Genomic DNA, 14,170 nt, shown 5'->3' with positions numbered 1-14,170 from the left:
TAAACACCATAAGGATAGTTTTTGTACAAAGATCTGTATCTGGAAGCATGTTTTGGTTATGATAATGCCAGCAATAATACCAGAGTGTATTGTATTACATTACATTACAATACCAGAGAGAATAATGCTAGATAGCCAGTTTGGTGTAGCGGTTAAGGAATCAAGCTAGAACTGGGAGAACCTGAGATCTAGTCCCGCCTTGGACATGAAACCAGCTGGGTGACCTTGGGTGAGTGACTTTCTCTCAGCCCTAGGAAAGAGTAATGGCAAACTATTTCTGAAAAACCTTGCCAAAAAAATTGCAGGGACCTATCCAGGCAGTCTCCGAGGATCAGATCAGTACAGAACAGAACAGAAGAAAAAAACAACGAGCAAAGGAGTTAGATTCAAAGCCTGTGGTAGTCCTATTCATTTATAAATTTATGAGTAAAAAGATACCTTGCTCAAGTTGTGTGATTTTTGTCACCCTGCAAGGATTTGGCTGAAGTACTGATGCTGGCTCACCCATTCCATGTCCTGATCTTATTCTCTTGCATATTGGTTCATGATCACCAGCAGTCTCCTGCCAAAACAATTGAGAATAAACAACATACCGGTACTGATTTTTAGTATAGAATTACTATCTGCCTATGCTTATTTTCAGTTGCATTTATCTTTTGACCATCAAACCTATACGCAGAAACAAAAGTACTCTCCCTATGTATCTTGCAAAATCTCTACAGGAAGAAATTAATAGTGTTTCTCAAAAAAAAATCATTTCAGATAATGGTGAATTATAAAATAAATGCCTTAGTCACATACTTACTTTTATACTGTCATCATTTTGCAAAGATGGATTAGAAAACTTAGCAATTTCCTCTTTTACTTCATGCTCTTTCACTGGGGACATTGTGGTAAGAGATTTTAGTATTGCTTCTTGTATGCAGGGATTCTCTTGTGAATCTTTGTTCATTATGGAATTGCTATTGGTGATTTTAGAAGAAGAATCTTTCACTAGAGGTTGAAAAACATCATGGAGAGTTGCCTGCCTCATCTTTATCTTGGAAGTTTCAGCAATTATTTTTTCACAGTGAAAATCAGAGAAGCGGTCAGAAAGATCCAAAGGTTTATCAGTCGTGTTATCTCTGGCAATAGGAGAAACATCTGCATGGGATGGAAAAGCATTTTCCTTTTCACAGCGGATTACATGGTTGCTCTTCTCGTCATTTTTTTTCCTTCTGGAACATCTGTTCCCTAACAGTTTCTGTGATGCAAGGAAGCCACCTTTGGTGACGTCACTTTTATCCAGATGTGTATTGGTCACACATGATATGGGTTCCTCTGAATTCTGTTTCAAAGCCACTTGCCTACCCACTGAAGCTTGATTGAGAACTGTTGCTATTTCAGTCCCAAGGCTCATAAAAGAAATGTCTTCAGATTTCGATCTCACTTTCTCAGATCTTAAAATGGAAGAATTATTGATGGATCTGTTTTTCAGATTTGATTTTTTCTCAGCTGCTAAAACAGATGGGGAGAAAACTAAGCTATTTTTAATATTGGCAGACGCCCCGAAAACAGGAGAAGGTAACTTGGAATCCCATGTTGTAGGTGGAGAAGGATCCTCAGATGGACTGGAAAATCTAAATGGAATTAAGTTTTATAAATAAATAAGTTTAAAGGAAATTACAAAACAAGACTCATTTTGCTTGCAAGTATGTTTAATGATTTTGGTATATCTATTATTTATAACATGTTCCCATAGAAAATTATTTAGGCTGATTACATTTTAAAAAGTTAAAATCTTTGAAATGTATGAGCATTTATGAGTAAGAATTAAAAGGATTAAAATTAATAATACAACAGGTTCATATGTTGAGCAGCAGACTCAGGTACTTAGGGAATCATGAAAAAGCTGTTAAAGACACATTAACAACATTATAGAAACATATAAGTAGCAGGCAATCTTCTGTAGGAAAGGAATTTTTAAAACCGGATATTGTCTTTAAGAATAATATGCTCCTAGTAGTTACTCACTTATCACATGTAACAGGCTAAATTATTTATAGGAATATATCCAAATATAATCCTAAAGTATCAATAAATACATGGGAGAATATGATCTTTCCATTCTTAAAAAAAAAGGAAGACTCACTCTAAATTGTCACTATTACTTTTATAATACCCTTGAACCAATTGTTTTCTTGCAGCTCCAAGTGGTTTCCTGTGAGGTTCCTATGGAACAAAAAAATGATTTCAGCAATAATTCTAATATTGTACAATATAATTTTCTAATATTGATTCACTTAAGAAAGTGAATATAACTGAACAAAGAATATTATTAATTCAAAATCTTAAGACCATTCCAACAAACTGGTTGAAAGACGACAATCATCCCAAACAGTGTAAAACGCACAGAATTATCATATGTGCATATATAGAGTTTGTTTTAAAAATTTTAACTCTCAGTGAGATTTGTGGGATGGAAAATGGAGAATAAAGTACATATAGAACCTTGACTATTGAAAATTTGAGTGAACTGTATATGATATCTAACTGTTCCTTGGCTTCCTAACCAAGTATTTTGCAGTGCTCAACTTATGACCAAAATTGCACTCAAAATTTCCATGGCTAAGCAAGACAGATGTTAAGTGAATTTTGCCCCACTTTACAATCTCTCTTGCCACAGTTGTTAAGTGAATCACCACAGTTGTTAAGATGGTTGTTAAGTGAATCTGGCTTCCCCATTGACTTTACTTGTCAGAAGGCTGCAAAAGATGATCACATGATCCCAGGACACTGCAACCATCATAAATACATGCCAGTTGCCAAGTGTCCAAATTTTGATCATGTGATCACGTGGGTGCTGCAACAGTTGTTAAGTAATGGTCATAAGTCACTTTTTTCCTGTGCCATTGTAACTTCAAACAGTTACTAAACAAATGGTTATAAATTGAGGATTACCTGATAACTTGGTTTTAAAAATGTATTTATACCAAATTTTCAAATGCAAATAAATTTATTTGTGTATTACTAAGGAATTAGTACATGAATGAAACTTTTGTTGAGTAGTACTTTTGAATATTAGCCTATCTGCCTCTGTGAATTGTTCTGCATATAGTTAAAATATATTTGAAGAACTTGGTCAGTTGTTGATACTACTAGTATTAAAAATACTCAGCATGCCTTCTCAAACGTAGTTCTGAGAGCACAGGACTTCTTATACGATGTTCACGCTTATTAAAAAATGAATTATGTTCCAAAACTATAACTAAGGAACTACTGTAAAACAATAGTTATATTTATTCAGGAAAGAAATGCATATAGCAGTGCAAAAAGATTGGTATCTATTTCTTCATGCTTATTTCTAGGAATTTGCTTTCTAGCAAATTGAGGCCAAACATTCCTGTAATTTTGTTTAAAAAATTATGGAGATGTAGGAATGATGTAATCATTTCACTTGGTATAATGAAAATGTACAGGTAGACTACAAGTTTTAGAATCTACATTCTTATTTAGCTTTTTGGGAAAAGATCAGAAGAATCTATTATAAATTACACAAGTCTGATTGCTTTATGTACTGTGCTTAACAGCTGGTGTTATGTTTTGTAAGTCATTAGATGAAATAAGAAAAAGGAACAAAGCTCTTCTGTATGAAAATTAATCTCTCACAATACACTTTGTGATAGATCATAAAAATAGTACTTACAAGTTCATCACATTCAAGTGTTTCTGCAACAACTGCCTTGAAATTAAAATGCATTGTATCGGGACATTCTTCTTTCACTTCTTTGCCTGTACCAATGGAAAAGGAAATCAGCAAAAATACATAAGATAAATATTTTCCCATTCTTGGTAATGGTCTTTTCAATCTTTTATAGACTGAATTAAGACTTAAGCTTTGCATCTTCTATCTAAAGAATAAGATAAAATCTACTGGTTAGATTGGTACAATCTTGTGCCAAGTCATTTACAAGCTGTTGGACACTGAAATATTCTTCTTACTAATAGTCTGATTCAGAAATGACCATTTTGGTTACTTAGGGTTTTGCATCTCTTATTAGTCACAATCTGTATTATGAGGTCAACATCTAGTAATAAGCATATTTCAATTTCACTAGTCCTGGTAGAGAGCAATTATCACATTTTTTCATGGACCTACCAAGTGTTAGATTCAGCTCATTCTTTTAGCCTCTAACCTGCTTTGCTTTCATTAGAGAAACAAAACTAGTTGTCATAAACAGGAAGCTACTAGTTTTTGTGGTTCATTAGATCAAAACTTTTGCTCCATTTTGATTAGTTTTATCATCTACTGTACAGTAGTATAGTCTCAATATTGAAAATCAATATCATGTCAATATTGAAAATGAACTCTATGACTATTTAATATTTTCTTATCATTGTGTCAATACATTTTCTTCAAATTTTTGGTAGTCCATATTTAGGTTATATATTTATAGGTCAAAATAGTATGTGGAATATTGATGAAATTAAGAGAAAATGAGAAATAAGTAATGGTTCTGAATCAAAGTGGCTTTATCCTATGAAATGGAATTGAATCTATTAATACATGCATGGAAGTACAGATGTGGAATGGAATTGAATGTATGAATATGTACAGACATGTGTAAGGTTAATTATGAATGAAAAGTACTAAAACATGTAAGGTACAGAATGCTATAATAAAGATTATGGGTGAGTATCAAAGTACTAATTTGTAGATTGGTGATAACCAGGGCTTTTTTTGTCATAGAACGCTCAGAACGGAGTTCTGGCACCTTTTTTGGATGGAACCTTGTAGGGTAGGCAAGGCGGGTTGTATGAGATGTGTGAGTTATGGCACCTTTTTCTTTTACAAAAAAAGCACTGGTGATAACTGGTTTCCATTCTACTGAATGAAAAAATTATTTTAGGAACCATAAAGAAACAATAGAAATGAAACAAGTTACAGAAAAATGGTTAAACTATTTAGAGAACCAGAAATGAATGACGGTGGGGATTGTTGGGGTATACCTGTGTAGAAAAGGCTATTTCAAATATGTCATATAAACTTATTTATGAGCACATAAGGCAAAGGAAGGAATTTGTATCTAAAAGCATGATTGATGTAATTGTTTTTGATGAAATATTGAATCAGTGATGGATATACATGGATATATAAAGATGATGAGAGATTCTGAATATAGGACAGATTATTTCTTAGTAGTGTCAAATGTGACCTTGAGAAAATGGACATTGAAGAAAAGGAACAAAGTGAAAAGAGGTAAACCATGTTATAGTGAGCTAGATTTAGCTATATTTCCTTTCCCTTTCTTTTACCTCACAACTTTAGTTCCTTTTGTTGCTTATTTCTTACTTCTTCTGTCCTTTGAATAACATTACTTACTATGAAAGGGAACACCATCATATGCATCTATGAATTTATGTATGTGTGTCTATGTATTGCAGAAATAGTTCCTTTAATATATAGATATTAAAAGGAAATGTTAAAAGAATTGTTATTGGAATGTTTGCAAAATTATGTTTTTCAATGCTACTTGAAAAGTGAAGAATCTGAAAAGCTTAAAAATGCTTTATAACAATGCCATCACTCTTGTTGCTAAGCACAAATTACCAAGCTGACCTTAAGTGACTAACCAAAGAAATCAGTATTTATTAAAGCTACCTCCTGTTTTTCAGCCAAGCTGGCTCCCAAAGTGCTAAAAACAAAGAACTAAAATAAATATACAAGCAGTAAAAAATAGAAAAACACATATTAAAAGGAGGCAGGGACAAAATATTCAGGCTTTTGATCCCTGCATGTTGCTTTGCTGATGTAATAATTTGCTGAGGTTCTTTATTGCTTCTTGAAGCCTGGTGGGATGTCTTGAAGAAAAATATTTTTAAATAATTCATGGCACATATAAAAAACTTGCCTGAGTAGCTCTAATTTGGCCTCATCATCAAGATTATATTCACCACAACTTCTGTTACAAACTTCCAACTTAACCAAATATGTATATCCTCATAACATATCTATATCCAATTTTTTGAGTGTCAAAAACCTCTAGAACACACTGAATACTGTTCTAATATGTTTAAAAACTTATTAGAAACATTATAAAACTTTTTCTATTGCAATATACATAGAACCTGAAATTTTAAATTTTAACTTATATTTCTTAACCAAAAATCAATTACACTAAACTACACTAAAATAGTATTGGCTGGATCAATATTAAAACATATGCATATTAAATTTCTGTCGCAGTTTTTTCTAACTTAGCATCCCCACAGATATAATAGCATGTCGTAAATTTTTGGCAACATAGTTTTTCTGACTGCAAATTATAGTAATTACATTCCAGTAAAAGCTGAATCTTGATTCTACTTAATTTTAATTTGTTGATAAAAATCTTAAAAGTTATACCAGAAAATAACCTTCCAATATTATGCAGCTGAATGCTCAAGCTAGACAAGTTTGTGGCAGATAAACAGCTAAGCTAAGAATAATTAACTTACATAAAGATATACTATAATTGCATTACTGTTCCATCTGCTTTCTTCAAAAATATTTCGGAATGAACTATTTGAACATCTGCTTCTTTTCTAACTAAAAAAAATTATAAGAGATCTCTTTAAACAATTCATTTCTTTGTTATTAAATAATAGGGTTGCTACTAATTGTTATTAAATATTAAATAATGCTAAAATTGGTGATATTTACCTGAATCTGGGGACAACTGTGGATCACATGTATCTGCCACCAATATTTCTTCTTCAGAACAAACATGATTTTGAGTGGATGACAATGGAATATTTCCAAGTTGTACAAAGAAAAAAAATAAAATAAAATACAGAATTTGTATTTAAATATTTATAGAAAACTTTTTAAAAAAAATCTGACATGCTTAGATCCCAAATGGTTTTGGTTTCTGGTTAACTGTCCTGCTTTTCTTCTTCATATATTTTGTTTTCTTTTGATTTCTATCTATAAGCTACCCAGAGCTGGTATGAAGTTAGGCAGCCTCAGTGTTGGAATGATAAATAGATAAATAAAAGCTGAGTAGGCCTGGATACATAAATCCTTTTTCTCTGAGAGAATCTGAGTAGTTTTTGTATGTAAACAAGTCAGCAAAATAGCTGAGTAAGAACTAGATGTATTGATTCAAATTTCAATAAAGCACAAATTCAGTATGTACTTTATAAACAATTTACATTATGCTTCAATAATACAACGTAACTACCAACCTACTATTCAAAATCCCCCACAAAATATTTTTGTATTAATTACTGAAAATTCTATGCAACAATCTGAACATCTTTGGATTTCCATTAAAGTGGTGCTCTTTGTCTTGACTGGCTTTTAGATGTCAGAGGTAAGCAGATGGCTGTAGATTTTAATTGGTTTCAATATTTTGATTAGCCATTAAACTGTGTTGTAAAAAAGTTACTTTCTGTTCATAATACTAGGGAAAAAATGCATTTATTTAGAAGTACCTGAAGTATGCAAGCCTAAACAATGGAGAACTTTTAAGGTTTGAGGACCTGGGTACTAAACAAAAGATACTGACCAAAGAACAGCTTAGTGTTATTTGGTAGTCTAAATTAGGCAGGTATATAATGAAATCTAGAATATAGCATATAAAAATTAAATAAAATATTCTGCTTTTGTCAATGGTTAACCAGATGCTTTCAAGAACACAAAACCTTAGATCACAAGGTAGGTTTACTTTCTTATAGATTTTACCCTTATTGATTTTTTTTAAAAAAACTTGAAGTTAAACAATTTCAACCCCACTATATATTTAAAAAACTAAATTATAAACTAGCATATTTGAACAGAAACTGGAATATCCAAAAGAATTCTATGCAGTTTAAAAGGCAAAAAAGTGACTGTTGTACGTAAGAGCTGTAATACTGAATGTATGTGTCCAAGTTATGATTTTCAAATACATAACTACCGTATATTTTAAGTATTTAAGAAAAAGTAGCATTGTTTAAAAATAAAAGCATTCCAAAAATTTCATCTTGTAGTACAACTATACACATAATAGGAGAATTGCTTTTATTATTTTCAATTTGTATTTTTATCTCTAGCTGTATGAATAATAGCCTGGCTTAAAGGCTTAGGCATTATTTATTTATCAAATTTACACATTGCCCATCTCACTATCCATGTCTCTGGGTGGTTTACTGAAACAAATGATAAAACCATATAAGACAAATATAACTAAAAACATTTAAAACAGAGTGAAAAATAAAATAAGAGTTTAAAAGATAAGTTAAAAAATGAGTAAGATAAAAAAGCTGAAGGGAGTACCCTGAAGCCAACAGCCAACCCCAAGGTTATGTGCCACTCCTTGAACTCAATGCCAGTTGGCAGAGCCAGGGCTTCACACTCTTCTAGAAGGCATAAAAAAGTGCAGGCCAACATTATCTCTGGGGACATGATATTCCATATGGAAAGGGCAAGGGCAATGGCAGAGAAGACTCTTTTCCTTGAATCTACCAGTCAAAACTCTTTAACCAACAGGGTCAATAAGATACCTTTCCTGCCTGCCTGGGTGGGATGGGTCAATGCAATTGGAAAAAAGATGGTTCCTCAGGTAACTTGGTCCCATGCCATGAAGGGCTTTAAAGGTGATAACACCTTGAATTCAATCCAGAAGCACACTGGTACCCAATGTAGCTCACACAGCAGACCTTGGAGCTGCAGCTTCTGGATACTCTTCAATAGTAGCCCCATTTAAAGCAAATTGTAATAGTTCATAAAGGAGATGACCAAGATATGAGTGAATGAGAGAAGGGCCTCCCAATCCATGAAGGTCTGTAACTGGCCCTCCTAGCCACCATTGCTACCTGCTCCTTGAGTAAATATTTAAAACATGCTTATTCATTAAAAAGGGACGCGGTGGCTCAGTGGGTTAGGACGCTGAGCTTGTCGATCAGAAGGTCGGTAGTTTGGCGGGTCAAATCCCGAGTGCCGCGTAGCAGAGTGAGCGCCTGTTACTCGTCCCAGCTTCTGCCAACCTACCAGTTCGAAAGCACGTAAAAATGCAAGTAGAAAAATAGGGACCATTCCGGTGGGAAGGTAACAGCGTTCCGTGCGCCTTTGGCATCTAGTCATGCCGGCCACATGACCACGGAGATGTCCTCGGACAAGCGCTGGCTCTTCGGCTTTGAAACGGAGATGAGCACCGGCCCCTAGAGTCGGAAACGACTAGCACACATGTGCGGGGGAACCTTTACCTTAACCTTATTCATTAAATAGCACCTATTAAAATCACAATTTTAAATAACTCTCTCTCTCTCTGTCCGTCTCTGTCTGTATGCTTGTGTGTCTATGACTAAAAGATTTTAAACAATAGTTTATCAGCTATATTCTCTTTTGTTCTAATTTAAACTTGGATATCATAAAATTAAAATCCTTGTATTGTCCACAAGGTGGTGATGTAATGCTTAAAGTGGAGCAACTAAAATTAAGAACTTGTTTTTTTATGCCGCATAACATTTTTGAAGATACATTTGTATTATTTCAATGAAACAGCTGCTTAAACTACTGAAAATATTGCTTAACTGAGCTACTTATATTCAAATGTCTACATTCTGATGATTTTAGTTTGCTAGTATTGAAAACAAGGGTTAAATACTGAGCTGATTTAACAGGGGGGAAAAAGGAGCACAAAAAAAACTACTGTTCTTTGTTACCTTTGAAATTAAAATTATTCCCAACTACTTTAGGGGAAAAATTAATTATTAAAAACTATACCATATGTTGTTCCTTTCTTTTCCATATCTGTACACTTTTGTTCTGTATACCGGACATGCCTATTCTCTCGTTTACGCCGCATTCGATTAACCATTGAAAGTGACAGTGACTGAACTGGTGAATCTGGAATTACGTCTTCCATATGTTCCTCTTGCTCCCTAAGAAAACCATAGAAGAACAATATGAATAAAAGCTAAATACATCAACCTCCCCCATTCTCTCGTTTTCCTGGAGACCGACTCAATGAAAGTCTGTTATCAAATAACCACTGAATGGTTATCTCCATATCCTTTTTTCTTCTCTTACCTGAACTGGGGAAGGAGAGTAGTAAACAGAGATGAAATTAAGGAAGAAGAGAGCTCCTATGCCTGGGGAAATTACCGAGAAAGAGGGATGAAAAAGCACTATGAATTAAATAATGATAATAATCAGAAAGTCCATAATAGCTGGAAATGATCAGGAAAGTAACTTCAGAAAAAAAACAGCAGTAAAGGTGGAAAACAGAAATGTTTCAGCCTTTCCAGCCTTCAAAGATAACAATCTGGAAGAAGCATAGAGCAACTGATAAAACATGGAAGAAAATACTGGTTAAAAAAAAGCAGTATGGCAGCAGTATGCATATAAATGATTATAAAGATTGTAAATTATGCAAGTTTAAAAGCATTAACTAGAAATGACAAGAGGTCATTTCCCAACTTCATTTAGAATTGTAGATAAGAATTGCAGATACCTTATCTAGTAAATACAGTTTGGTATTGCTATGATCATCTCCACTATATTCCCAATCCAAATATTTTATAGTACTAAAGATTGAACTAAATGTAAAGGAAATTCTGTCAGCAAGGTGCTAACCTTTTTAAAAAATTTATTCATTGAACTCCTATTTTTCTCTTAACTGAAAAACACAGCGGATTTTTGAATATTTTGAACATGAAGTTCAGAGATGAAAGGGTTTTTTTTTTAAAAAAAAATTGAAGTACTTAGCAGTATTTTACAAATGTAGAACTTTTTTTTTGCTTAGTGAGTGTCTAATGTTGCAGTGAGTGTGGGTACTTGCCTCTATTGGTAAAGTTATAGAGTTCTGCTTATGTCATTAACATGTCTTTTTTCCAGCACACACAAAAAAGTTTATAATTGTCTATACCTGAGCTTGACTAATAATAACTGAAACAGATATATCCATGTATTTTCTTGATATGATACACAAGTTCTCTTTCATTTCTTTTGAGATAATTTTGTCTTTTACATTTATAAAGACACTTACTCAATTTTTTGCAGCATTTTCTGAAGCTTTTCGGAAATCTTTTTATTTTCATCCTGTAAGTTGTTTCTTTCATTCACTGAAATAAAATGAAAGCATTATAATTTTCTGCTGTTTTTTTATCTTCCTCTGTCCTTTTTCAAACTATATATATAAAATCACTACGATAACACTAAATGGATTTACAGTACATAATGTAAATGGAATATTTCATACAATACTTTATAAATCAATTACATTCATCATAAGGTTTGGCAATAAATCTTTTATTTTACCTTTTTCATCACATCAGAATATTCCTTAATTGTTAAGAATTAGAACTGTTGAGCACTCCCATGACACAGCTTCAGAATTTGAAACAAACTTATATCTTAATACAAATCTGATGTGAGCAAATGTATCCACTGAATCAAGTCTAAATGAAGTGTTCTTGGTAATTTAGTTTAACATCAAGTAAAATCTTTTTGAATTTTGTCTCAAACAAATAAAAGCTTTCCATCTTACTATATTAATAACTTTGAAAAGTTGTTGAAGTATATTTCATGAATCCTCCAAAATATATGGCGTTAATAGTGCAATCCCTCACATCTCTTTTTGAAGCATACCAGGTTAACTGTGAAGTCCTTGGTGCTCTCTGAGCTTAGTTCTTTTCTTGAAGATGTTTCATTACCCAACTAGTAACATCATCAATGCTAGTTATCCTAGTTGGTTAATAAAATGTCAGCAAGAAAACAACCAAACTCAGAGACCATCAAGGATCCCACAGTCCAACCCTGAGCTATAAATATTCTCTTCTACTGGTATATTAAATTAAGTTAAATTGAGCTTACTACTGGGTAAGTGGTTTTATGAAGAAATCTCCTATGGGATTATCTCTGATTGAATAATGACACTAATCCCAAAATGCAAAAACAATGGCATTATGACAAAAGGATGATAAAACTCACTCAGTTCAGTGATTAACTTAAGGTTCTGTTGCCGAATATTTTCAAATTCCTGTTGTTTCTTCTTCATATGCTCTTCAGTTACTGCACAACGATCACACAATCCTGCCCTTAACCTATGTAATTAGAAGGTGTATTTTCTCCATCTGTTTTTGGTTCAATATAAATTTTGAAAGTACTAGATAAGTCAGCGCACTCTAAAGATGGGCTTATGATAAATTATAAAGATTTGGCTAATAGGATATACAAACATTAAGGCTGAAATCATAAGCATACTTACAAGATATTAAGACTTATTGAACATTGCAGGATTTCCTTGCAAGTAATCATTCAATAATTGCTTTGTAGTAGTAACTGAAATACTTATAAATATTGAAGCATGTTTCTGGGTTAACTCCAGTTTGTGATCACTGAGTAAAGAAAATACTATTTGTGAGAGAAAAACATTTCTTCTCACATACGTGCTTATTTTACAGTTCTTGAATATTCTCCAGAAAATTCATAGCTGGATATTATTGAAAAAAATTCCTTACAAAGCCATTATCTGGTCCAATATGGCATATTCAGACATGAACCTTCAATATAAATGCTATCTTCAATAGCTCAGTTCTAATGTTATTCTGCAGGAAAACAAATACCTTAAGTATAGAATGCAAAGCAAAAACATTAAATTATATTTTTATGTTCTGAAAACTTTAAAAGTTTTATTTAATAAAAAATTATAGGCTTATGACATTAGAAATCTGAAATGACCTATGTGATGTTATAAAAATGTTGTAAAAAGACCTATTTTTGGTTTCGCCCAGAGTTCAACAAACATTATTGATAAGCAATATTTTAAAGGAACTAGTGACAAATTTACAACAATGGAAATTTCTGATCTAGTAATATAGCAAGAAGCAATTATTCTAATAGTAGTTTTTTTAAAGGAAGCCTTTTAAAAAGTTCTGCTTCTCTTATGCAAGCAGAAAGTGCGTTCACATAGCATGCATGCCCGTTTATTTTGGCAAACTCTGGGTGCCCAGCATAAGAACAAGTACATCACTACCTTTTTCTCTCTTCACTGTAGCTGGCCAGTCAATCCTTACCCATGAGGGAGCTAATCTTTACATACTGATACAAATAGGGCGTTTAAGAGATCCATGAGTGGCCAAATTGCTATGGCAGGAGCAATTCTAGTTGTGCCTGCTACTATTGACTTCATGCTTAGAGAATAGGAGCTTTTAATTATTTAACTTCTTTATCTGGGTTCATGGAGAGCAAGGCTAAGTGAAGCAGGATTCCAGATTCTGCTATAAAGTTTCTCTACCAGCTTAAGCCTAGAGGGGTTTCGAATGATACACTAAGTTTATCTTTATTATGTGTCATGCAAATTCTGCCAATAGCATTCTAACATTCATAAGCTTGTTATTATAGATTTCGGGTTTGTTTGCTTGCACCCTGAAGAAAAGGGCAAACTTAAAGCAAAAGTTTCATCTGTATTTCAACTTATTAGCCTGCCATGATTAACTAAATATGGTCGCTCTGTTAGTTCAGTAAAGCCATAACTAAAAATAATGACATGACTATATATATATATATATATATATATATATATATATATATAGATATAGATATAGATATAGATATAGATATAGATATAGATATAGATATAGATATAGATATAGATATAGATATAGATATATAGATATATATATATAGATATATATATATAGATATATATATAGAGATAGATATAGAGATAGATATAGAGATAGATATAGAGATAGATATAGAGATATATATATAGTCTATAGACCATATATATATATATATATGTAGTCTATAGAATATATATATATATATATATATATATATATATATATATATATATATACCGTATATATATATATACACACCGTATATATATATATACACACTATATATATATATATATATATATATATATATATATATATATATATATATATATATATATATATATATATATATACACACACACACACACACACAGACAGACAGTCATGGTCAAAATTGTTGGCACCCCAGAAATTTTTCCAGAAAATCAAGTATTTCTCACAGAAAAGTATTGCAGGAACACATGTTTTGCTATACACATGTTTATTCCCTTTGTGTGTATTGGAACACAACATAAAAGGGAGGGAAAAAAAGCAAATTGGACATAATGTCAAACAAAACTCCAAAAATGGGCCGGACAAAATTATTGGCGCCCTTTCA

At 32.4% G+C, this 14,170-nt stretch overlaps 1 protein-coding gene across 9 annotated transcripts in view; it reads right to left on the bottom strand.

Annotated features, from left to right (window-relative positions):
• The window catches only part of RBBP8 (RB binding protein 8, endonuclease), a 51,206-nt gene that overhangs the window by 12,626 nt on the left and 24,410 nt on the right, over window positions 1-14,170 (bottom strand). For 6 of the 9 annotated variants that reach the window (XR_014492043.1, XR_014492044.1, XR_014492045.1 and 3 more), the window contains exons 5-12: window positions 11,936-12,048; window positions 10,992-11,067; window positions 9,728-9,885; window positions 6,683-6,733; window positions 3,686-3,771; window positions 2,132-2,211; window positions 806-1,619; window positions 439-562 (exon numbers count right to left, since the gene is read on the bottom strand). Coding sequence is in view for 6 of the 9 variants with exons in the window: in XM_083358932.1 (XP_083215058.1) it covers window positions 439-562; window positions 806-1,619; window positions 2,132-2,211; window positions 3,686-3,771; window positions 6,683-6,733; window positions 9,728-9,885; window positions 10,992-11,067; window positions 11,936-12,048 (1,502 nt within the window). In the remaining 3 variants the exon portion in view is untranslated. Of the gene's footprint in view, window positions 1-438; window positions 563-805; window positions 1,620-2,131; window positions 2,212-3,685; window positions 3,772-6,682; window positions 6,734-9,727; window positions 9,886-10,991; window positions 11,068-11,935; window positions 12,079-14,170 lie in introns of all 9 variants that reach the window. The other 3 variants (XM_083358933.1, XM_083358935.1, XM_083358936.1) reach the window with 3 other exon arrangements.

This window comes from Vipera ursinii (genome assembly GCF_947247035.1).
Source record: "Vipera ursinii genome assembly, chromosome: 3".
Classification (NCBI taxonomy): domain Eukaryota; kingdom Metazoa; phylum Chordata; class Lepidosauria; order Squamata; family Viperidae; genus Vipera; species Vipera ursinii.
This window is presented reverse-complemented; position numbering and strand designations above follow the sequence as displayed.